This window comes from Xyrauchen texanus, chromosome 44, assembly GCF_025860055.1.
Source record: "Xyrauchen texanus isolate HMW12.3.18 chromosome 44, RBS_HiC_50CHRs, whole genome shotgun sequence".
NCBI lineage: Eukaryota > Metazoa > Chordata > Actinopteri > Cypriniformes > Catostomidae > Xyrauchen > Xyrauchen texanus.
The window spans coordinates 32,722,904-32,750,169 of record NC_068319.1 but is presented as its reverse complement, the minus strand read 5'-3'; the positions used below and the strand labels follow the sequence as shown (position 1 = coordinate 32,750,169).

The 27,266-nt window shown below is 41.4% G+C and overlaps 1 protein-coding gene across 4 annotated transcripts in view; it reads right to left on the bottom strand.

The window, feature by feature from the left end:
• The window catches only part of LOC127636986 (multiple epidermal growth factor-like domains protein 10), a 149,337-nt gene that overhangs the window by 30,445 nt on the left and 91,626 nt on the right, over positions 1-27,266 (bottom strand). For all 4 annotated transcript variants that reach the window (XM_052117808.1, XM_052117805.1, XM_052117807.1 and 1 more), the window contains 11 exons: positions 22,053-22,199; positions 21,829-21,963; positions 14,779-14,907; positions 4,930-5,058; positions 4,557-4,685; positions 4,339-4,467; positions 3,748-3,975; positions 3,445-3,563; positions 3,000-3,123; positions 2,644-2,688; positions 2,353-2,559 (listed from right to left, as the gene is read on the bottom strand). In XM_052117808.1, the coding sequence (XP_051973768.1) occupies positions 2,353-2,559; positions 2,644-2,688; positions 3,000-3,123; positions 3,445-3,563; positions 3,748-3,975; positions 4,339-4,467; positions 4,557-4,685; positions 4,930-5,058; positions 14,779-14,907; positions 21,829-21,963; positions 22,053-22,199 (1,521 nt within the window). The remainder of the gene's footprint in view (positions 1-2,352; positions 2,560-2,643; positions 2,689-2,999; positions 3,124-3,444; positions 3,564-3,747; positions 3,976-4,338; positions 4,468-4,556; positions 4,686-4,929; positions 5,059-14,778; positions 14,908-21,828; positions 21,964-22,052; positions 22,200-27,266) is intronic.

Sequence of the window (27,266 nt, the reverse complement as noted above, 5' to 3'; positions counted from 1 at the left end):
CTCTGTTTGTGTGATTTGCACCAGGAGATGATGGACATATCTCACACGTGGCATTAATCACGTCATTTACAACTAGTTGTTCAGTTCGGTTCTGTACACACTACATGGAATTTCTGAAAATGCGATTGTCTCTACCTGAATTTTTCTGGAATTAATTTGGTTGTAGAATGCGGTTGTCACTCCCATATTTTATCGAACTTTGTGTGTACAGAACAGAATTAATAACTAAAAGGTGACAACCATACAACCATATTTACCTGCAGTATGTATGTGGCCTATATGTCAAGCTAAGGATGTCTTGGTGCTCTGGAGATGAAAAACTAATTTTTTTTAATGTTGGCAAATCGGTAGCAAAATGGTTACTATGTGGTTCCTGAGGAAATGCGGTTGTATTGCAAATTCATGGACATTTGTAATTTGATAATGATTCCAGTTAATGAACTAGTACTTGTTGCAATGAAGCGTGGTACCTTAATCCATAAGAATTAAGCATGGGTGCTTGCCACCCCTCACATTCTGCATGCCGCCCCCTTGCCACACCATAAAAATGTCTAAGTCTGCACCTATTATCACTGTACAATATGGTTCTACTCAGTAACATTAGTAAGTGCATTCCTATATTTACTGTGCATGCTCACTTTGAGAATCAATAGATTCGTCCAAAAGCTGAAAATTGATGCATTCAGAGGTTTAATATGGAGTTAGGATGAATATAATGTGTATTTCAAACTGTTGAAAAGGTAGTCATTCACTAAATAGGCAGAAAAGGTGCATCCTATAGCTCTCTATGAATTGCATTCAATCCAAAAATCTGATCAAAAGTTCAGTTTCAGGCTGCAGATGATGTTTGGATCACTCAACATGTTTGACACACATGGGACAATGATCATCAGTACATAGATTCACCATTTATAATGTATAATTTTATTTTAACATGGTTGAACGTGATTGGATTATGCTGGACATTACTTTGAATCTGAATTAATTATGCTAATTTATGACGTAATGTCTGTAATGTCTCAAAAACATAATATGCAAAACTCCTGGAAACATCAAAAAATATTTGATGAACAATATATGACTATCTATAGCTTAGTGTTATTTAAAATGTCATAACTTGTGTGGACAGCAATTTTTAGGAAAACTATTAGCTCTAGGGTTTGTTTTTTATGCTTTTTTATTAGGCACTACTAGTAACAAATCAAAAATAGAAATGGAAATACACACAGCAGTCACAGACAGGCCTCAGGAGGTTGAAGACCAAAATGCAAAGAGTGAAAATTAAGAAATTTATTTGAGGATAAACTATTAAGTTACATGGGCTGTATGCCACAATTCTCAGGCCAAATTTGGCTGCGAGCCAGAGGTTTGAGACCCCAGGAATACAGTCTAACCCTTTGCCACTTGTAGGTAAAGGCGTCCAGCTAACGTTCCGACGTTGGAACTGGAGTCTGTATTCTTACAAGGTCAAAGGTTTGCACCTGCTTGAAACAAGGTTTTCACTTTTGCCCTAGTCTTGGTTAGAGCAAGTGAAAACCCAGGTCAATGGGGCAACAGGAATGCTGACAGTGTCAGGATCAATGCAAAGTCTGCAGATCTCTAGTGAGGAACTCCAGATACAGTTGGTGCTTTCACTATCAACATGCTCAGTGAGGTGATCTGAGCCATTGTGAGCTGGATTTGAGGCTGGATCCTCATCCTGGTCCTGACCAGTGTCGATTGGCATACCATCAATGTCAGGATCCTTGTATCCTGGATCAGTATTCATGATTCAGAGTTAAGTCATGAAACTCTACATGGCACACATGATGGGTCATGTGATTTGTAATCTGGTAGCCAATCAACTAGCTTTTTCCCTATTTTTCTAACATCTAAATTGCCTCAGTTGTTTGCAGGTAAGCCAGTTTCACTGCAGCACACTATAACAGTTTTCTCTCTGAAACCCTCCTCCTCCCCAGCATCAAATGTCTAGATCTTCTTATGAATGTATGACTTATTGTGCAGCAGCAGCATGTCTTACATCCAGGTATATTAATGAGGGATAATGCATTATACTTGTGCACAGTTACTCTGATAATCTTGATTCACCCTGCCATGGTGCAGAAAGATATCCAAGAGTATTGTGACTGATATAGTCCCATCAGTGAAATAGAACAATTCTTCCATGTAGTAACATGGTACGGAGTGTAAATAAAAACCTACAGCTCTATAACTGTTGAGAGATAGTTGATAACTGAGCTAATGATAGTTGAGTACAACATTCATCTGACATCCAAGGTATTATGTAAGCTTTGAATAACAAAACAATCAATGAGTAGGTCATTGGTGTTGATGGATGTATAAAACTCTTACCAACTTCATATACATTTTTGTTGGTAGGACTCAAGCCGTGTATCTCAGCATATGGTGAGTCCCTGTGAGCAGGAGACTTCATCTCCACGTAACCGCACTCAGAGCTCTTGGCCATTAGCAGCGGAGGGTCTTTGATTGTGGCGTACAGGTTCTCTGAACTATTGATAGAGCAGGAACTGGCATGATAGGATACACTCTTCATTAGGTCTACAGAGACAGAGGTTTGTTATTGTCATGATCTACAATCAAAGTCATGTTTAAAAACTCTTTTCTTGCAAAGTGATCTCTTACCTCGAAGGGACTTTCCCATGTAATGCCTGTCAATGGCGTATGCTCCTAATGAATAAGAAATAAATACAAATGATATAGTCCTAGAAATTACATGAATGGAAAGACACTGGCACTGTGTGATAGAAGACAGCAATACTGCACATTGAAACTGCTAACATTAGTATGTTACACATTGTGAGTAGCATCCACCAACCGATCAGTCAATTCATGAGGTTGACTAGTTGATGTAAATTGTTTTCAAGTGTGTTGTGCTTTAGTGTGCTGTGAAATGGTCAGCACAGGATTTGCATCTTTAAATTCATCCCCTTTAAAGCACCGCCACCACATCCATAAAAGAGTTGACTCAGAAGTCTCACCGAGCTCGTTGAGAGATCCGCCCTGTTTCCAGTCCGCTGGTAGAGTTCCTGTGTGATCAAGCAGTGAAAGCCTTTTCCTCGGCCCAGCATTTTTTAGGTTCAAAAACAACTGGTTACTCTTTGGCTTTCAGAAGAAACAAAATAAACTGTTTATATCGCTAACAGTTTACAAATGAAGAACCTTTCTACAATTTTCTTACAATTCCACTAATCTAGTTGCTGATTCAACAGCAGTATGTTATAAATACACACAGTCATGCACATTACTCCCCATCAATACAAGCAGCCAAAATCAATCCATCAATACCTATGAAGTCCAATAGTTCCCACAATGGTTAAACAACATAACTGAATGCACAGGCCAAATAAAGAAACAGGCAAAGAACATTTGCATAATAAATACGTGGTCACACACACAGGATTATTTTGAGCATTGTGATCTGACCTTTCCATAGGGCAGGTTGTTGATGTGAGGTGGGCTGGTGCACTGGGTCAATGTGTGATAACTGTGGTTGGAGAAATAATTACTGTTGGGAAGGACGTCATTAGTCTGTGGCAGTGACTCTAAAACATTAAACACATCAAACAGCCCAATGTAATTAAACAATTCTAGTCAAGCCTGACATACAATTGCAGACTCATTTAGTCACTGATTAGAATGATAGGAAATACAATTATTACAGCAAGACATGATGTGATATTTAGAGAAGACGGTAGTCTATCTTCACAGTCTCTCGTTGACACTGACCTGCGATAGCGTAGTCGCTGTTGGCTCTTATGTTGGGAGTATAAGTGACTGTGGGCATGGTGGATTCTTTGCATTTCTGTTTCTTGCGGTAAATGATGAAGAGGAGGAGGAGCAGGAGCACTAGCAGCACCAGCACGATGATTCCAGCAATCGCTCCAATCTGATACGAGTCCACAGGAAGAGCAGTGCTGGTCAGACTGTTCAGATTACCTACGATGATCACACCAGCTGAGAGAGACAAGGAAAGACTTATATCACAAAATGAACTAATGAAAACACCACAACATGAATCTCACAATACCACACACTCATATGAAGTTTGTGTGGAAAAATTTGATTGGTGTTTCTTCAACTTCAACTTGGCAATTTCATGTCCCACACTGGGTTGATTTTTATTTATATTAACAGATTTCAACTTTTTTTCTTTTTGTTGAAGGTCACATTAAAACTGAATTCGAAACTTTTATTTTTGGTACTTTTCAAATGTCTTTGATGTATTTGGGTGAAATAAACGTGAACCATTTCAATATTTATTTTGTAAAAAGAATAGCATGCTTGATCTAAAACATCCATTTATAGTAGAACCCTTACCCTGATCACAGCGAGTGCCTTTCCAGCCGGGGTTACAGTAGCAGGTGCCAGTCATGTGATCACAGGTGGAGTTATTGATACAATCACACACCTGACGACAGCCATAGCCATATGAGCCGGCGGGACACTCTGAAAGCGTGTGGATAACACTAAATTAAACACACTGCAGCTCACGGTATTAGAAGTAAACAGTGTTGTACACACTCCTTTAAACTCACTCTGTTCACAGTGTCGTCCCATGAAGCCGGTGCGACATGTGCACTGACCGTAGGTATGATCACAGTCAGCGCCGTTCTCACACTGACACGCCTGAACACAGTCTTTACCATAGAAACCCAGCAGACAGCCTGCAGTGAACAAACACAACACCATTATCAACATACCGAAGACATGTGTACAATAAACTGTACGGATATGAGAGAAACACAACCAACCAGCAAGCATCATAATCAATAGTCAATAACTAGTCTCGCGTAGCCAGACCTTTAACTACAATGGTTAGACAACAGACGGTGTACATGCCATCTGAGGTTAAGACTAGTTAATAACCAGTAACATTAAGCCGTCATGTAGAGATAACATCATACTCACGTTGTGTACAGGACAGACCCGTCCAGCCGGCTGTACACTTACACTCCCCATCATACGCACTGCAGAATGCTCCGTTATGACAGTTACATGTATGGATGCAGTTCGGACCCCAATGACCAGGAGGACAAGCTACACAGAAACATATAGACCCATAAACGTAAATCTCTCAAATCTATTTACAGTGGCCTCCACTAATATTGGCAACCTTGGTAAGTATGAGCAAAGAAGGCTGTAAAAAATGTCTTTATTTTTTATCCTTTTGATCTTTCATTCAGAATATTCACTAAAAATATATAATCTAATGGATATCAAACATTTGTGCAAACAATACAAGTTTAATTAAAAAAATTTTTTTTTGACAAATATATGTGTTCACAATTATTGGCACCCTTTTATTCAATACTTTTTGCAACCTCCCTTTGCCAAGATAACAGCTCTGAGTCTTCCCTTCTAATGCCTAATGAGGTTGGAGAACACCTGGAAATGGATCGGAGACGGTTCCTCCATGGTCCGTGTATCATCCGATCATTCGATTATTCCATTTAATCTGGCAAACCAAAAACGAAATAACGAATCAATGTTTTGTTTTTCTGTTTTTCTGTATGAACCAAATATGAAAATTTTCATTCGTTTGATTGCTTTCAGCTCGAAACGGGAAATATAATAAACAAGGAAACCAAAACGAAATAATGGGTTGAATATACGTTGTCTTTATTTTTCTTTATTTGTTTTCCTATTTCCCACGGTGGAATCAATTCTGTTTCGCGCATGCGCAGTGGATAGTTTCAAAGGAGTAGGTCGCTGAGCCAAAAGCATAGGGTTCGGTCCCAGTTGGTCAAACTTTCCAGTTCAAATGGCACTCGAACCATACATGTCTTTTATTGAGGACATGTTTATGAATGGAATGCCATATCATGAGATCTCAGTAAAGATGCAAGAAATGGGTGTCCAGCGTGGAAGCTCTGAGATCAGCATCCGGAGACTACTTGCCAAGCATAATATGCGGAGAAAAGGACACACTTCTGATTCAGACCTTGACATTGCTGTCTCTCGAGCAATAAATGAGGTAACGTTACGTGATATAAAAAAAGTAAAACGTGTTGCATACTAAACTAGGGTGACCAACAGTCTTGTTTTCCCAGGACATGTCCTGTTTTCACGTCCTGTCCTGGCCGTCCTGGCTGTTTTTTATAAAGTGATGAAAATGTCCTGGTTTTCAAAAAACTGCTGGGAAAGATCAGCTCTACAGCCAAATATAGATGGGCAAACAAGGAGGATGAGGAAGAAAAACAGGATAAAGAGGAAGAAAACTAAAGATATAAATATATTTTGTTAGTTCGTTTTTGTAAGTTTGTGAGAGCTATTTTTGTTCAATTTGGAGGTATTTCTTTTAGTCATTTATTATTTATATATTTATTTTTCTAATACAGAAGAGACATTATTTCATTCATTATTTTTGAAACCTGTCATAATAAAACATGTTGAGTAACCTCTGAGAAGCCTATCTGAATTTGTGTCTTGTAATATAACAATTTTCTATCCATACAGAGGAGGCATAGCCTACTTTAAATGTATTGAAATTAATAAGGCATCTTTGAGTAAACTTCGAGTATCATTTGAGTATCTGTTTGCCGGGCCGAGTGACCTGGTATTTGGTAATCAAAATATGGTCACCCATACTAGACCTATCACTAGTCTACGTGATACGCAGGTAGCCTATACGATATATACCCACAAGGAACGGTCAGATATTTTCGTATACCCACTTAAAATAGTGAGCTGATACGTAACAACATTGTTTTTTTGCAACAGAACAACAGAACTTTCACGCGTTCATTCATAAATTCACCCCGTCTGGGTTGCAAAGCACTGAACTGACGTTTTCGGCTTCGTGTATGTGTGTGTGTGTAGTAGTACTAGTAGTAGAAGAAGAAGAAGAAGAAACAGTAGTAACAGTTCCTGGAAGCTTGCTCATTCAGCTGATACAGTACATAACCTCAGTTTGACAATGGTTTTGGACGATAAATGTGCTTGAGATGATGTGGACACTTTTTGTGTCCTCACTGTTAATAATATTCCATAATGAATGAGTGTTGGTGACATAACTGCACATAGGCCTATGTTCATTGTTACTGCTACTGATAAGCCTCAGCTTTCAATTATTGTTAATAACAGTTGCAACTTGCACTCTTAAATGTGCAATGAAAATTGCCAGCTGATAAAATCTGTGCTCCAGGGACTAGATTCATAAAACATCCAAGGCTTCATGTTGCCCTAGTGCCATTTGAACTGGAAAGTTTGACCAACTGGGACCGAACCCTACGCTTTTGGCGCTCAGCGACCTACTCCTTTGAAACTATCCACTGCGCATGCGCGAAACAGAATTGATTCCACCGTGGGAAATAGGAAAACAAATAAAGAAAAATAAAGACAACGTATATTCGACCCATTATTTCGTTTTGGTTTCCTTGTTTATTATATTTCCCGTTTCGAGCTGAAAGCAATCAAACGAACGAAAATTTTCATATTTGGTTCATACAGAAAAACAGAAAAACAAAACATTGATTCGTTATTTCGTTTTTGGTTTGCCAGATTAAATGGAATAATCGAATGATCGGATGACACACGGACCCTCCATTCAGAATCTCTCCAGATCCTTCAAATTCAGAGGTCCATGTTGGTGGACTCTCCTATTCAGTTCACCCCACAAATTTTCAATGGGGTTCAGGTTAGGAGACTGGTATGGCTATGGCAGAACCTTGATTTTGTGGTCAGTGAATCATTTTTGTGTTGATTTCGATGTATGTTTTGGATCATTGTCCTGCTGGAAGATCCAACCAGGGCCCATTTTAAACTTTGTGGCAGAGGCTCTCAGGTTTTTATTTTTTATCTGTTGATATTTGATACATAATGCCATGTATCAGAAAACGATGTCCAGGACCTATGGCATAAAAACAGACCCACAACGTTAAAGATCCACCACCATATTTAATCGTGGGCATGAGGTACTTTTCCAAATGGCTACCTCTCTGTGTGAGCCAAACCCATCTCTGGTGTTTACTGCCAAAAAGCGATGTTTTTTTTTTAACTGACCATAGAACCCGGTCACATTTGAAGTTCCTGTAGTGTCTGGCAAACTGAAGACGCTTGTGTTTGCATTTACAGATTGAATTTACAGCCTTGTTTGCACATATTTACCAGTGCTTCCCAAACTTGCGCAACTCTTTCTTATTTGTGAGAACTGGCAAACACATTTCTCTAATTTAAACATGCTAAAATTCAGAAATGCAATCATGAAAATTTTCATGTTACATGTTTCAATTATAAAAAATTGTTAGTGAGATTAAAGGGACGGAATGCTGCCAATAAATTTTTAATATTTGGAATAATGGTGAACCATTTACACACCATGGGTGTGTAGTCAAGTCAACTGTAGACAAATTTACTGTCAGCTCATGAAACAAATCTAGAATAGCGATCAAGTTGAGTCATTTTATTTGTATAGCGCTTTTCACAACTCACATAGTTTCAAAGCAGCTTTACAGAAAATTAAACAGTAATATCTATAATGTCTTAGTCATCATTGTGTAGCTTGATTAAATATGATTGTAAATTGTGTATGAAAATAAAGAATTAAATAATAATTGTATTAATAACCCCAGTGAGCAAGCTGAAGGCGACTGTGGCAAGGAACACAAAACTCCATAAGATGTTGATTAATGGAAAATTGGAAAAATAACCTTGGGAGAAACCAGACTCACTGTGGGGGCCAGTTCCCCTCTGACTAACATCATTAATATAATGTAAATATTACTTATGTATAGTTAAAGTCATGGTTTAAAATTATTAAACTAAGTAAGAGTTAATGGCCAGTGTTTAACCCTCTGGGGTCTGAGGGTATTTTGAGCCCTGGAGAAGTTTTGACATGCCTTGACATTTGTGCTTTTTTCTGTTGCTTAAAAACATATTAATGTCTAAAGTCTGATAACACTGTATTCAGCACAAACTGGGCTACAATAATATATGAGCAACATGTGTGTACATGTTTGTATTTTTGAGAAAATAACGTTTATGCATGGTTTTTTAAGTAATTGAAATAAGGCCATATAACACATAATAAACATTTGTCCACAAGACTTTTGAGAACTGGATCTTGTAGCCTAGAGTTTTTGCTACAAAATGATGTGAAAACCATCCTGATCACTCATTCATACAAAACAATATAGTAATTGAACTTTTGTAAGACACTTTTAGTGTTAGAAAGGTCATATGCATGAGGCGTGAACTATCATGAATATTGATTGTAATTCACACATGAGAGACAAAAGACCCCTCCCTGGTCCTATCAATGAGGAATGTGAGAGAAAGAGAATGAATGTGAGGAGACTTAATGATCAAAATCAAGTTTTAAGTTAAAAGAAGTAATCTGACTCTACATTTTCTTTACATTAAGACTTTACATAATTTTAGACCTACACTACCGTTAAAAGAAGTCTCTTCTGCTCACCAAGACTGCATTTATTTGATCCAAAACACAGTAAAAACTGTGATATTTTGAACTATTTTTACAATTTAAAAGAACAGTTTTCCATTTGAATATATGGTAAAATGCAATTTGTGATCAAAGCTGAATTTTCAGCAACATTACTGCAGTCTTCAGTGTCACATGATACTTCAGAAATCATTATAACATGTCCATATTAGAAAATCAGCATATTATAAAGTGCATTTTACTCATTTAACCTGAACACATATTTGCAAGCACAAGCTTTGTTGATGATAATGAGGCAGCATAAACACGTTAAAATATAATCTAAGCATTCATATTATTTTTATATCATATTACACATCATATATATATATCATACAGCATGCAATTTTAATACCTGCTTTAGCCGAAAAAACATTTACATGTACATGTCAATACTCTGAATCCTGTCTGGCAAGTCTGGAAACAGTCCCACTAGTACAATATGAAAATGTTTATATAAAATAGCATGTCAACTAATTAAAACTCAATGACTTACTCGTCTGAAATTGTATCTGGATCACGTCTCTCTTCAAAATACAAATGTTCATCGGAGTCCCGCTCTTCTTCTGAGGAAAATGTTAACTCTTTCTTAATATCCAGGAGTTTGATCGCATGTGTAACGTTAAAACATGCAGAAAAGTTGAGCTGTGTTGTGTTTACATTAAACCTCTGAACACCGTCGGGCATGTACATTTGCATTGATCATCTCAGCACATTAGCCTATGAATGGCGCGCTCTGCTGGTGGGTGGGATCACATTACAGATAATGAGTTGAGCCAGAAGAAACTGTACATCGCTTTATTTCATACAGATTACATTGTAGGAGAATATTTGTTTTAAATTTGAATTGTTTTACTTAAAAGTAGACATTTTAAGCTTTCTTTAGACATATGTTTCATGTTTGTGTGATAAGTATTTGCGGAGTTTCAGTTCATTTTTGTGACGTGTTTCAGAAATATGCTCGTGAACACGGAGACTGCTGAAAGCTCACCCTTTTATTTTCTTTATTTTACAATAGCACAAGATTTTGTTGTTATTGTGAGTGTGCACAAATAAAAGTAGACCCTTTATAGTCTCTAATGATGTCTTACACTTATCTGTATACCCAAAAATTACGGAGAATTTTAAGTTGTTTCCGCTGTAATGACGAAAATATCCAGCAGGACGTGCCGGAGCATCCGTCGACCCCAGAGGGTTAAACAAAGATTTTGTATGAACTGTAAGATTAATGACCAATGTCTTTGAAGTTCATCCTGCATTAACTGCAGAAGTTCACATAGATGCAATTGTCCTTTGTCAGTTGGCTGATGAAGGCATTTGTTGGGAATTCATTTATTATCTATGTATTCCATAGAGTGTAGTCCATCAATAGACAAAGGTGATGCTGGCAGAGATCAATGAGGTGCATCACAGTTCGACTGTAAGCTTGTGGTAGATGGTCATAATAATCAATAATTACAGTTTTTCTCGATTGCTAACACACAAAAATTGGTAGTGTAAGGCATCCTCATGAAACCATTTTGCCAATTCCCAGCAGAAAGACCATGTACCCCAGTCTATAAACCCTATTTACCCTTTTTGCCACATTTCTCTGGTCCATTCACACTTCTTTGCAAAAGTGTAAACACACCTCTCACTTTAAGACACAATTGTCTGTTCAATAAATAAACTCAAACACCCTTAACAAACAATTATCCATCTGAAAGCACTAACGTCTAAAATAACTCAACAAGCAATCAGGATATTGGAATGAATAAAAAGGGCAACAGGTAAGCTCACTTGTGTTTCGGAATCATGGATGCAAATATCATACAATGAGGCAAAGGAATGATAAGAATGAGAGGAGGTGGACAAGGGAGAGGCAGAGGAAGAAGAACAATAATCTCAAACAAGATCTGTGCTACTGTAGTGGACCTACTGTGTTGTTGTACACGGTATGACAATGAGGGAAGCTGGGCTGAGAGCACATCCAAACTGGAGCCGTTTCAGTGTTGCATCGATTGTCCGGACTTTCGGGGATGAAAACGTACCATACTATGAAGTTGTACTGTTCTGTACCATGAAACTATATGCATTACAGTTGCAGAAGCAGACAATACAAGAAAATAACATGAAGCTGATGATTCATATCGTCAATAATGTTTGACAATGTCAAACACTGTTGTTTGTTTGCAGAATTGAAAGGCAACCAGTTGTTGGTGGTAGACCAAGCATTTTTTTTTAGGCCCAACTCAACGCCATCGTGAACATGGTTGTGGTAAACAACCTCATACGCCTCAGAGAAATCAGTGTACCAGGTTCTATCTGAGAAGAACTCGGAGAGAGTGAAAGATCTGCGTTTCCAATATGTCCAGGTATGTATTTACATGTATTCCATAATTTGCGTGTATATATCAACTATTGTTCTGTGTAGGCTACAGATAACTTATATGTTGTGATATAGTTTTCTTGGCTCACTGCAACAATATTGGATTGGCTGAATTGAAATGTAATCAAATCTCATACAGACAATACTCCAGCTTGATGCCAGTGACACCTTGCATGAGTTAATCTTTGTGGATGAGGCAGGATTCAACCTTACAAAGTGAAGATGAAGAGGGCGCAACATTATTGGCCAACGTGCTCTCGTGGACGTCCCTGGCCAGCGTGGGGTTAATGTTACACATTGTGCAGCCATCAGCGTCCATGGACTCCTTCACTGCGGATGTGCCATGCTACTCTTGGCCCATATAACACTCAATGTCTTCTGACTTTTCTGGATGGCCTACAGGAAGCTCTTTTTCAACATGCCCAGAGCGAAGTGCAGCCATGTTATGTTGTTGTTTGGGACAATGTTCATTTCCGCCATGCTGTTCTGGTCTGGAACTGGTTCATGAATGATCCAAGATTAAAAAATGTGTTCCTCCCACCATGCTCCCCTTCCCTCAATCAGATAGAGGAGTTCTTCTCAGCATGGCGGTGGAATGTTTACGACAGAAATCCCTATGTACAGAATAACCTTCTCCAAGCCATGGTGGAAGCTGTCAGGGATAGCTCAGGCATTCCAGGGCATTTTTCTCCTGCTGTTTGGCTAGGAAAAACATAGCCTGTGATGTTGATGAAAATCTCTGGCCTGACCCTGGTCGGAGACAGGATGCTGACCCAGAATGAACTGTTATTGCTATTACAGTACTGTAGCATACTCTAACACACTTACCTAAGTGAAAAGGTTTCTTTCCTTGTTTTCTTAGCCTTCTTTTGTTTTCCACAAATTCCATTTTGGTGAATTTGTGTTGGTGACTTACAGAACATTACTGAGACCACTACAGTGACAAGCATGATTGTTCAACAAGCAATTGCAGTACTGTACTGTAGAATATTTGAATGGAAAATAAACATCCTGTAAAAGGGACATTTGAAGTATTTTTTGTGATTGTATGATTCAATATACAATGTTGAATGGAACATATCTGAAATTCTGGGACACATTATAGTTATTGGTTCATGAAAACCTTTTTATAATAGTTTTTCAATTCCTCCCAGCAGTGTGTAAGGGTATTTAGAAGGTTGATTGTATTTGATGGTTTTGTGTGTATTTTGAATGCAAAGTTTGGTTTCTACACCAGATGGTTTTGACTACAATGTTTACTTTTGGGTCAAAGGTCAAGGGTTTGGCCAAAACGGTGTGAGTATCAAGACATGTGTTTGAGGTTTTGAGAAAACATAGTACACATTAAAGTAATATGTGTTAGCAATTGAGAAAAACTCTAAATTCCATAATCGATGTTTCGAATGTTCAGCATCACATGGATGCATTTTTACACCACTACTGTTATTTTATTTGTGTGTGCAAGTTGATGATTTTTTGGTGGCATTTGCACCACCTGGCACACCCATGGCTAAACCACTGGAATAAAGCATAGTCTTCAGCAGAAATCTGAAACTACCACCAGGTGTTCCTACCACCATGCTCCCCTTCCTCACAGCTGCTTGGGTCATTTTTTGACCTTTCTAAGAGTTAAAAACATTATCAAACAAATCTTAATCTTGTATTTGGTCAAATGGATTTGGATTATCTACAACAATTAATAAATGAATTAGGAAAACAAAAATTTATTGCATTTGTGATACTTGTTATATATATGCATGTGGTGTTTTGGGTGGTTACTAGGGTGTTCCTAGGGCATTACTAAATGGTTACTAGATTGTTGTTTACTTGCCCAAGACAAAAAAGTATATCATCAAAGTTGTGTCCCAAACCGCACAATTCTACACTACTCTATGCCATTTTGTAGTTTAAGTCATACATTTACACTGAAAATGCATACAAAAAAGTGTACTTTAAGTACCCGGATGATGCACTTTTTCAACTGTCAAAATGTGTTGGACACTTCATGCACTCAGCACATGTGGCTTGCCGTACATAGCGGAAGGGGTGGAGTTACTTGGCTGCACTGCTGGTCTGGCAAAACAGTTGTAAATACATTTCACCTTACAAGTGTGAGTTAAATGCTTTACCATCACCCCAAGCTGTGTGAATATGTATGTTGTTTGAGATAAAAGTGTTGAACTGAGATTGGCTAACATGCTTAAGCTAGTGGCAACACATCACGTGCGATTGAAACGTCACTTTTGGCAGCTGTTAAATGGTGAATGCTTCTGTGTAGTCAAATTCTGTTAAGTGTTTCATTTGGGATGATACTACTTTGAAAATTCATACACTTCATGGCTGAGTGCATATAGCATTTTTTTTATAGTATGGTGTGTTGTTTGGGACACAGCTGAAGTCTCCATGATGTCCTGATCATTAGATATGTGTGGGGACCTTTTCAATGGAAGTCTATAGGATTTTTTAAAAATGTTTCGTCTGCCATCCGGACATCTATATTCCGAAATAAAATCTGTCAGAATATAAAACATGATTCTGTATTTGTTATAGATACAAACAGATACAAGGGTTTACTGTATATCTACTGAAAAAGAATTGTAACACCACCTGATGAAATGTTTAAAGGTCTGTGTTCAGTGTGAAAAACAAGCCTATGGCAATGTTAATGTTAATGTTAATAATCAAAATGGAGGTGTGATGTATATCTACTGAACTCTACCAAGCCTTTTCTGACCCAAACAGAAAAGCCAAATTTTCTCACAAAACTGAAGGGTTAAATGAGACAAACTGTCCAAACATGAACAATGTCCTCAGAAACAACCCCTTGAAGAGAAAACATTGAGTCACACCAGGAGTTTGATGACCTGAAACTTAAGGAGATTACTTTATAATCTGATGAGCTGAGTCTTTGGGGTTAGGGAAGAGCATTAGTATAAGTGTGGTTACTCACGCTGTGAGCAGTCACTGCCGATCCAGCCGGGATAACACTGACACGAGCCGTCGATGGGGTTACATGTGCCATTATTAGTGCAACTGCAACCCCAAGCACAGTTCTTACCGAACCTGCCACTGGGACACACTGCATACACACGAGAGAGTTCAGACAGACAGATCTTTATATAACTGCTCAACAGTACAATAGTATCAGTACAACAGTATCATTTACAGCTGTGAGTGTGAACTATTAATAGTGGAAGGATGTAAACATCAGGAAATGTAACAAAAATGACAATAAGATTGCTGTGTATGGAAAACGTCTCGGGTTATGACTATAACCCTTGTTCCCTGAGAAGGGAACGAGACACCGCGTCGTTGAAAACGACTCTTTGGGGAACGCTCCTTAGCGTGCGCCTCTGAATTATGAATGAAACTATTCCAATCTTGATTGGTGTTGCGTCATGACGTAACATGTGACGGCATAACCGGATGCATAAAAGTGACACCGGTACACACACACATTAGCCTAGCGATGAAGCAAGCCGCTCTCAGGCATTGAGGGGCGTGGCAGGACGACGCGGTGTCTCGTTCCCTTCTCAGGGAACAAGGGTTATAGTCATAACCCGAGACGTTCCCTTCCGAGGGAACTCGCACTGCGTCGTTGAAAATGACTCTTTGGGGAACAAATGCCCACTAGGCCACGCACCGAAAAAAGGCCTGCCCTAGAGTGAAACTGAACTCAGGCACTCAACTAGGACGAGAGCACACGTGCGCCAGGCGTACTAGGGAGGTGCAGACTATAAAACCTGATGAAAGTGTGCGGGGTAGCCCAACCAGCTGCCTCACAGATCTCCTGGAGGGGCACTCCCGATAAGAGAGCCCTAGAGGACGCCATGCCTCTAGTTGAATGAGCCCTTTTGGCCAAAGGTGAAGGCAAATTACGCACCTTGTAGGCCGAGATAATAGCCTGAACAATCCAATTACTAATGGTTTGTTTCGAGGCAGGGAGCCCCTTCTTAGGTGACCCAAAACACACTAACAGTTGGTCCGACCTCCTTCAAGAAGAGGACCTCTCGAGGTAAATGCCCAAAGCTCTGACAGGGCAGAGCAAATGGAGCCTCTCTTCTTCTGTCGACACATGAGGTGGAGGACGAAAAGCCTGCAGGACCGTAGACCATGCCGTGTTAGAAGGCACCTTAGGCACATAGCCAGGTCTCGGGTGCAGAATGGCTTTAACTCCGCCAGGGGCAAACTCCAAGCAAGCTGGTGTTACTGCCAGGGCTTGAAGATCTCCCACCCTCTTTAGCGAGGTAATAGCTAAGAGAAAAGCCATCTTGAACGTCAGGTCCTTGGGCGAAGCCGACTGAAGGGGTCCGAAGGGGGCCAGGGATAACCCTTCGAGAACCACCGCCAGGTCCCAGGCAGGAACCCTGGACCTGGTTGTCAGTCTCATCCTCCATGTACCACGGAGAAAACGAATGACCAGCTGGTGCCTCCCCAGAGGCCCATCACTCAGTGGTGCATGGAAAGCCGAAATGGCAGCCACGTACACCTTAAGTGTGGAAGGGAGAGACCCGCAGAGAAACGATTTTGAAGAAACTCCAGAACTGAAGCCACCGGGCAGTTAACTGGATCTAATTCATGTTCTCTACACCAAGTGGAGAACACATTCCACTTGAGGCCATATAATCTCCTAGTAGGCGGAGCCCTAGAGCTAAGTATGGTTTCAACCACCCCGCTGATAGACCAGCATTTAGGTACTGAACCCCTCAGGGGCCAGACCCACAGTTTCCACAGCTCTGGACGAGGGTGGAAAACTGTGCCCCCTGCCTGAGACAACAGATCCCTCCTCAGAGGAATCTGCCGTGGCGGAGCTATCAGGAGTGAAATTATGTCTGAGAACCATACTCGGGCCGGCCACATCGGGGCAACCAGAAGTAGACTGATGCCCTCTTGGCGGACCCTTTCCAGGACTCCCGGGAGCAGAGCGATCGGGGGAAATGCGTACAGGCGAGGCCTCGGCCAGGCCTGTACCATGGCATCCAACCCCAGTTGGGCTGGATGTGAGAGGGAGAACCAAAGTGGACAGTGGGACGTCCCTCGAGACGCGGATAGATCCACTTCCGATGGTCCAAATTTGTCCCACATCAACTTCACCACCTCTGGATGAAGTCTCCATTCCCCGGGCCTCAGCCCCTGCCTCGACAGGATGTCTGCTCCCTGATTCTGAACCCCCGGAACATACATTGCTCTGATAGACAGTATTATCCCTTGGGACCAAAGAATTATCTGATGCGCCAGTCTGCACAGAGGGCGCGATCTGAGTCCCCCTTGTTGGTTCAGATAAGCTACCACTGATGTATTGTCCGAACGTACTAGGACATGGTAACCTTAGATGTCTGGAAGGAAGCTCCTCAGAGCCCTGAACACAGCCAACATCTCTAGACAGTTTATGTGCCAAGAATGATGATGGTCCTGCTACAGACCCCTGGCAAAGCGGCCGTCCATGACCGCGCCCCATTTCTCGAGACTGGGCCAGAATGAGCCAGTCATCGATATAATTCAGTATGCGGATGCCCTGAAGTCTCAGAGGAGCAGGAGCTGCATCCATACATTTGGTGAATGTGCGGGGAGAGAGTGCTAGGCCGAACGGAAGAACCCGATATTGGTAAGCTTCGCCCCCGAAAGCGAACCTCAGGAACCTCCTGTGACATGGAAGGATGGGTACATGAAAATAGGCGTCTTTTAGATCTATCGTGACAAACCAGCCCTCGGATCTGATCTGACTCACGATGACAGGAATGGTAAGCATTTTGAACCTGAACCTCCTCAAAGGCCGGTTCAAAACTCTGAGATCTAAAATCGGCCTCAACCCCCCATCCTTTTTTATAACTATAAAGTACCGGCTGTAAAGACCGGACTCCCTGTCTGAATGAGGAACACGTTCTATGGCCTCCTTCAGCAGCAGAGATTGCACTTCTTGTTCCATCACCTGAGCCTGCTCCGGAACCACTGTAGTCTGCACCACCCCAGAGAATTTGGGGGGGGCGGTGCCCAAACTGCAGTCTGTACCCCGATTTTGCTCTGCAGCGTGGGGGGGGGGACAGCCCTCCGAGGTTCTACCACCTCGGTAGGACCTCTTTCCCGAAGCTTCTACTCTCGAGGCTGGTCTCGGGTGTTTTTCAAGCACTGTTCTCGACTTCCTGAAGCGAAAGACCGGCAGGATTTAGTCGATACGGTTTCTGTGACCACCATTGATGCTTGTTTTTTATTTTTTGACACGAACGGCACGGTGTGCGTTAGCTGGAAATTGATGTGGCCCGAGCGTCAGAGACGGCGGGAACCGACACCGATTTCCTGAGGACTCCGCTCGTGAGCAACGCGGTTGCTCTGCAGCGGGGGGGGACAGCCCTCCGAGTTTCTACCACCTCGGTAGGACCTCTTTCCCGAAGCTTCAACTAAGGGAACCAGCCTCTCGAGGCTGGTCTCGGGTGTTTTTCGAGCACTGTTCCCGACTTCCTGAATCGAGAGACCGGCAGAATTTAGTCGATACGGTTTTTGTGACCACAATTGATGCTTGTTGTTTTTTTATATATTTTTTTTTTTTGACACGAACGGCACGATGTGCGTTCGCTGGAAATTGATGTGGCCCAGGCGTCAGAGACGGCGGAAACCAACACCGATTGTGTGCCGCCATGTAAGCCCTACTTATTAAAGCAGATGTATCTCTGCAGGGCTTACTAGGCAGCGCCGGGGTTTAGCCCATATCCCGTGCCCCCAAAACATCGTCTGTAATCAAACACTGGGGCTGGAGATACGGGACGAATGCGGTTTACCCCACGATCTCGTTTTAGATATCTTTGTGGAGATCGGGGAAAACGGCAAACCCCGGCGCTGAGGTTGTGATCTGTGCCGCAGGAAACGCACGTCTAATTTGCTTTCAACTTGCGTTCCCTGCTCATTTTGTGGCCAGCTGATATTCAGTCTGGCCACGGCACGCGTTACAACCTCAATCAGCTCCTCATAAGCTTGGCCAAAAACTGGCGTGCTTGGCTCACGGTCGATCCGCGATCGATGCTGAGCATATCCACTTCCTCGGAAGCAGTGAGCTCAAGCATCGGGACCTGATCATGGGCAGAAGAAGCCGTGACGCGGGCTTCTGCACCACTCACAGTAGGCTCGGGATCCTCAAACGAAGAAGGAGAAAGTGCCGCAGCAGTCTCATTCTCATCTGCAAAATCCCGCTGCGAACCCCGCGATCTCAATCGCCACGCTGCCTCAACAGACGCGGGACCAAAACCGTGGGAAACGCGAGCCTGACCGTGCTGATCAAAGCACGCCAACCGGGAGTGCAGCACTCTCATGGGTAGTGCTTCACAACTTTCACAGGCAGATCCCTCGAGAGCTGCCTGTGCGTGCTGCGCTCCCAAACAGTTCACACATAAAGCGTGCGTGTCCCTACCCGTAATGAAACGAGGGCAGTGGTGCACGCACTTCTTGAACTGTTCGGTGGCCATAATATTTTTAAATCAGACAAACAACACCAAATAAGACAAACAATTTCAACATAGAGCGCTTGCTGAAGAGCGAAAGCTAATGTGTGTGTGTACCGGCGTCACTTTTATGCATCCGGTTATGCCGTCACATGTTACGTCATGACGCAACACCAATCAAGATTGGAATAGTTTCATTCATAATTCAGAGGCGCACGCTAAGAAGCGTTCCCCAAAGAGTCGTTTTCAACGACGCAGTGCGAGTTCCCTCGGAAGGGATCACATCAGAGAATCCATTTAACACAGTATCGTCACCAGACCAGACACAATGACACGAAAAACATCTCTTACACAAATTCAGACTTTTTCGGATTAAATGTCAAGAAACAAGAGACTGGACATTTTAGCTCTTTTCCAAAACTTAGTGAGCAGGCAACATTTTAAGGCATCATGGACGCAACCAAAAACAAAGGAAATCAAAAAGGTAGGCATCTTAATTATGCTAACTCCTAATATTACTCTGGCAGCATCACGTGTATCCTTTGAGGAGAAGGAAATCCCAGAATGCTCAAAAGCCTGAAAATGTTTGTACAGTATGTACTGTCCATTTGTTTTGGATAGCCACCTATATGCACAGATGTATTCTGTGTGTGATACTTGTGCTTGTCAAAACTGTTACGCGGTCCCATGTGTGACCAGCTTGACTGGTCAATCGTTAACTTAAGCTGACCTCAAATGTGTGACACACTTGCCGAATCAGTATGGTGGATGGGTAACAGATATACTGACACTCTCCAATTCCCCGTCACGTGGAGTTTGGTAAAATAACAATATGAGAACTGTGTGAACATAAAGGATTTATAACATGATTCATTCAGTAACATTACCTTGGATTCATGAAAGTTTTCATATTTTTAAAACGTTAGTTAATATGAACAAAACTGACACCTGCTCCCAACCACGTGTAAATTGTGCATAAGACATCCGAACGTGTTGTGTTCTTTCAGGCAAACTGCATGTCTGCGTTTTGATAAAAGTTACATTTATTAAGTCATGAAAAAAATGGACAAATAATTAAATGTATGAAATTAAATAAATAAAAAAAGAGAAGAAAAGCTTTGTTTTCATTTTAAACCATAGCCTATACATGTTTAGAAACATTTCTTTCCTCTTTGAATTTATATATTGTTTTAAAGTATAGTTTTTCCCCAAGTCTACTTATCATTTTTCCAGCAGAAGTGCTCAAATTTTCTCCCCAAAATAAAATGAATACCCTCTAATGTGAATGGTTGGACAGTTTATTTATTTGATGAGCTCTTTAATATAGGTTTCATAATTAGTACAGGCATCAGTAAATTGCATTCAGTTGATAATGTATGGTCAATGCAAACGCTTTTAAATCCATAAATAAACAGGAGCCCCCCTTGAGTGTTGCCATAGAACAGGTATGTCCATATTCGGCTTTCAGTTTGTAAAGGATTTATGTTCAACAAAAACAGGCAGTTTTGTCTAAGCTTTCTGATAGGAGAACTCCAGAAAAAGGTTTGGTGACAGAATCACTATTACAGTTGGCATATGTGATGATATGCAGCTTGAGTGCGATCGCTGAAAAAAAAAAAAATAAATAAAATTCTGATCAGAATGATGTCTAGTCACTTCTTAAAAAAAAGAAGTTTGGTTTCTACACCAGATGGTTTTGACTACAATGTTTACTTTTGGGTCAAAGGTCAAGGGTTTGGCCAAAACGGTGTGAGTATCAAGACATGTGTTTGAGGTTTTGAGAAAACATAGTACACATTAAAGAAATATGTGTTAGCAATTAAAAAAAATAAAAAATTGCTCATGGGTCATTTGACAAGACCACAAGAGTCCTCCTGAATGGAGGCAACAGAATGGTCTTTTTCTAACAATTCTGATTTGCTTTTCCAGTTCTCAGCCATTAACTCAGTAGGGAGTACCGAGTCATTAAGGGATTAATGACTTCCCGCTTGCAGACGCTAATGTGTGCAACATCTCTCACCTACTGGCTGGTAAAATTGCTGGAAAAATTGGCTATTGTTATGCCAGCTTTAACAACATATTTATGACAAACTCTATTGCAGTCAAGTCCCTCATTAGGAGCGCTATTTGTGCGGTATGTCCGTTGCTGCATATGCTTTCCAAATAAGTCACTTACGGGGATCCATCTCTGTTAGGATACTGCCTTAGAAGGCAGGAATTAGGCACGAAGAAAGCTCACTAGGTTTTGGAACAGACCCAATCAGTTGGTTTTCATTTTCTGTGGCGTCATACTGAGTAGCCCCATCCACTGTGAATGCTTATTGGGCTAATATCCCATTCTGCATTACTGTACATTAAAACATAAATATATTCTGATTGGTTGTGATTGTGCCATGTCATGCAGCAGTTTTGTGTTCATTGAGGACAGACCAATACTTATCGCAATGCATCTGGTTAGGAGGACACAGTGTAATACCTGCAGCTCCCTGATAATTAAGAGACCTGAGCAGGTGACATTGTTATCAGTGAGACAGACAGCTTCGAGAGTAAATGAGACAGATCTGTCTTACCTTCGTTGCAGAGCGCCCCTTTAAACCCCGGCAGACAGTCACACTGGCCGCTCACATGGTGACAGGGGCCGTTGCTATGGACACACTGCGGACACGCCTGACTACAGCGATGGCCAAAGAAACCCAGTGAACAGACTGACACAACAACAGGAGAAATGAGACAACAGATGTTTTAGAGGGGCCATGAACACACGTTGACAAAGAAAGATAGGTGTGATACTCACTGCGCTGGCAGGTGTTTCCTCTGAATCCGGGTGCGCAATCACAAGCCCCCTCATCAGGTGAACACGACGCTCCATTCTTACAGTTACAGGACAGAGAACAGTTGGGCCCCCAGCGGCCTTCAGCACACACACTGTCACAATGAATGCCTGCTCTCACACACACACACACACACACACAAACACACACAAACACACATGGTAGTAATGAATGTACATGCACTATCAGTTAAAAAGTAAACTTCCATTCCTTCATCAAGGGAACCAGGGTAATCTTCTTAACCCAGACATTCTCTTTCATTAGTCAATTTGATGCTGCGTCAGTAGCTGACACTATGGATACTGTATTGTACTGCCCCACACTGCTGTTTACTGCTGCAGAAAAAAGTGATCACTAGCCAATTAGGGCAAATAAAGGGAACTTACGGTGTCTCAATTCTGTTCACAGTCAGCACCTGGGAAACGAGTAGAAACATTCAGGTTGTAAAACTTGGCAAAAGTGTGAGGCAATGCCAACCCAGCTGCGCCACACCATTAGGCCAGGCTCTATGTTCATTGTCAAATGGGCTCCCGACAATCCTGAAGGAAGTGCAGTAAAGAGTGCACAGGAGACCTCGTTGAAGGTGCTCTGCAATGTAAAATTGTGTCAATATCAGATGACCTTAACCTCTTGCCCTCTCATGGGTGGTGTCCAGGGGCCATACATGAAGCATTCACTTCACTGGCTATGGATGCCAGATTGTCCTGCGAGCCTGAGAGAGCAGGTCTACTCTCAGCAGGATCACCGAAGGAGAACTGTCCAACAACACAACTAGGTCTGTAAACTAAAACTGGTTGGGCCAAAGAGGCTTCCGTCACTTTGCACAGCACTTGTGCTACAACTTCACAAGAGGGAAGGCATTTCTGAGACCCAAAGGCAATTTGTGTGCCAGAGCATCGATCTCCAAGGGATCCAGAGCCACCAGAGAAAACCAAAGCAGGCTGTGTATTGTTTCCTGGGTGGCAAAGAGGCCCACCTCTGCCCTTCTGAAGATGTCCCAAACCCTGTGAGCTGCCTGAGGGTGCAGTCACCACTCCCGAGTTGGCTCTGCACCATGCATCACTAGATTTAAAGAGGCAGACTCAGAATCGCGTGCTAGTGCACTTCTCTTTGCTGAAACATATAAGCGACTTCCAAGGTGTTGGCCATCCTGATCTTCTGAGTGGAAAGTTTTGAGGGCAAAATAGAGCTTCAACAGTTCTACGTAAGTGATTGATGTGCGACAACACATTTGGACCTGTCCAGGTACGAAATTTGGGACATCCATCACATAGGACACCCAAGCCTATGACCGACGCATCTGACATAACCACCTTGAGGTGGAACCCCTGGCCCAGCGCCACCCCCTCCTCATAAAATTAGGTTTTCTTCCAAAGCGAGAGGCTCTGCCACATACACTGGAGGGACCTCATGTGAAGCAACCCCAAGAGTGTGACTGTGGCTGCAGCAGCCATTAGGCCTAGAATGCACTGAAACGTTCCAAGTGGCAGGTTCAGCCTGAGCTTGAACAAAGTCAAGGTCTGCTTAAGCTCTGTAACTTTGAGATAAAAAGGGACAATTGGGAGCACTGGCTCAGCAAAAGAACAGTCACCCAGCAGGTGACTTAATTTTTTAAATTTTAATTCAGAGTTTTAATCCATTTCTCTGCAGCAGACACGTGCTCCTCCGCCGTGGGTGAGGAGGAATCAGGATGTGCGCTGCCCTCGAAAGGCCAATCTTTATGAAGGTAAATCAGTAGCAAAACTCAAGAGCTTGCATATTTGGATTTGAGTAGTAGTACAAATAATACTTGTACTCGTAAGTTGAAACTTACACTTAAAGCACCAATGTGAAAACTTGTCAAATAAAAATTTTAAATTGAATGTTGCAATCTGCTCTCAGACAATAATTCAAAGCTTGTGTTCTGAATTCACAATTGCAGACATGTAGTCACAAATGTGTCAAATGACATTCATATAAATACAACTACAGACACAAACACTTTTGTACTTTAATTAATTTTTGCATACAATCTCAAATCGGCACTTACAACCTCTCAAATCTGGCACTGCAACTTTAAATCTTCGGAACTTGACTTTTGCAACTACTTTTGTAACCTGTAGCAAAACTCACTTGTAAAATCCTGATGAGAGAGCAAGACCAGTGTTCGGCAGGGAAAGGTGCACTGAAGGTGTTTTATTTGTTGATGCCTTGCCAATAAATGCCACAAATGTAGATCATGTTAACTGGGTATGTGTGTGTGTGTGTGTGTGTGTGTGTGTGTGTGTGTGTGTGTATAATTTCACTTGCCTTTACAGCAGATTCGTTCAATGTGAATTGCCAACGAGCAAAGAAAAGACATATGCACATTATAAAAAATGTTGGTAACATTATTAACCCGTTTGTTTCATTGATGTCTGTTCTAATGAATTTGACACCTTTTAAGAGCGATTTTAACTACTTCACATGGTTACCTATTTTAACGTGGGACATTGGTTGCAATGGGAACTGGCGATTACACTTGTCAGAGCAGTAAATCACAAGTGGAAAATAAGTGTCGTAATTTAGCAATATTTCTCAGGTGGAAGAATGCTGTTCTACAAACATTGGTAATTTGACAATTTAATTTGACATTGGTAATTTGATTTTCAAAGGACAGTTTGGTATCAAATATAAAACCTAAGTTCTTTGCTGTAGAAGATGACATAACAGGACATTTCTGGCCTATCCAATCTTTGATTTAATTGATACAATCTGCTAATTTGGAGAATTGTGAATTTTCATTGGGTTTAGAAGAAATATAAAGTTGGGTATTGTCAGCATAACAGTAGAAACTTATTCCATGATTCCTGATAATATCTCCCAGGGGAAGCATATACAAGGAGAAAAGCAGAGGCCCTAAAACTGATCCTTTTGGCACTCCATGCTTAACTTTTGTTTGATTTGACAATTCCTCGTTTACACATACAAAGTGGTAGCAGTCTAATAAATAGGACCTAAACCATGCTAATGCAAGTCCATTAATGCCAACATAACCATTCCCTAGCCTATTTTTTAAGAGAATGTCATAATCTATCATGTTGAAGGCAGCACTAAGATATAAAAGCACTAGAAGAGAAATGCAGCTTCGATCAGATGGTAAGAGCAAGTCATTTGTAACTCCAATAAGTGTAGACTCTGTACTGTGATGAGGCCTAAATTCTGACTGAAATTCTTCATATATTCAATTTCTCTGTAGAAAAGACTCTCCCATCAACATTAAAACAGACTCCACCTTTGGTTTTCTTTTCACCATAACCTCCTAACTCTTTCACCCTCTCGCCTTTCCACCTATGTCTCTACCTCTCTTCCCCCCAAAAAAAATATTTTCCAAGCTTGATGTAAACACTGCCACAGACACACTTTGCTCTACTTTAACAACCTGTCTAGACAACATCTGTCCCCTCTCCTCTAGGCCAGCACATACTACACCACCCAGCCCCTGGCTGTCTGACGTCCTTCATGAACATCAGACTGACCTCAGGGCAGCTGAGAGGAGATGGCAGAAATCTAGAGATCCAGCAGATCTAGGTAAGTATCAGCTTCTGCTTGCAACTTTCTCAAATAACGTTAAAGCTGCAAACACCTCCTATTACCAGACCAAGATCAACAGCACCACAGAACTCATAGCTTGTTTAGAAAATTCAACATACTTCTCTGCCCTCCCCCTCCACCACCTGACACATCACTGACACCAGATATCTTCGCCACATTTTTTACTAATAAGGTTACAACCATCAGCATTACATTCACAGCACCACACCCTGTCAAACACCCGTCTCCTGTATGCAACCCTTCTGTCTCTAAGCTTTCTCCTCTGACTAACACTGAGGTCTCTAAACTCCTCCAATGCAATCACCCCACCACTTGTTCCCTTGACCCCATTCCATCACACCTTCTCCAGGCCATCTCTCCGTCCATCTTACCTGGACTCACACACATAATTAACACGTCTCTACTTACAGGCACTTTTCCCACTACATTTAAGTAGTCTCGAGCAACCCCACTGCTGAAAAAACCTGCACTTAACCCCACACATAGAACATTACAGACCAGTCTCTCATCCCATTCATGGCAAAAACACTTGAAAGGGCAGTTTTCAATCAAATCTCTGCCTATCTCTCACAGAACAAGCTGCTGGATGACAATTAGTCAGGCTTCAAAAGTGGACACTCCACCGAGCCTGCCTTGCTGTCTTTCACCGAGTTGCTGAGACCAGATCATCCGTTCTGATTCTGCTGGACCTTTCTGCAGCCTTTGACACAGTCAACCATCAGATCCTACTCTCCACCCTCTCTACTCTGGGCATCACAGGATCTATCTTTCATAGTGTCATATTAAGCATTATTAATTAAAAAGACTTAAAATTATACCCCGTCCTCTGAGTAACACCAAAAACTTCAATGTAAATTGTAGCAACACCTCCTCCTTGACCCTTCAGGTGAGGCTCATGTTTATAACAATAACCTGGGGGAGTAGATTAATATATTAATCCGGTTTAAGCCAGGTTTCAGTCAAACAGAGCACATCCAAACTATGATCTGTAATAATTTCATTTACAATTAGTACTTTGGTAGAAAGAGATCTTAGTAGCCCTACCTTTATATGATGTTTATCTTCAAGTATTTTATTTTTTTAATAACACATTTTCTAAATGATTTGTTAAAGTTTTGTGTTCTGTAGTTCAGGGAACAGACACAGTCTCTATGAGATATCTAGGTGATACAGTCTCTATGTGTTGCAGTTCATTTGTCCTGTCTGACGTCTCAAGGCAGCTAGCAGATGTTGGGATTAACCAGTTTGTCTACTTCCTGACCTGGGCCCCAGTTAGTCAAATACTATCATTAAGACTATGAGCCAAATTACTAGAGGGGAAAGCAGCACCTTCCCTTGAGGGATGGAGTACGTCTCTCTTTAGCAGGTCAGGTCTACCCCAAAAACACTTCCAATCCTATAAATCCTATGCTATTCTTCAGACACCACTCAGATGTCCAGCTGTTCAGTGACACTAATCTACTATAAACCTCGTCACCATGACAAGCTGGGAGGGGACCAGAGCATATTACAGTGTCTGACATAATTTTTGCAAGTTCACACACCACCAACATTATCTGAAGTGGTCTCTGACTAGCCAACACTTGTACATTTTTTCCAGACGC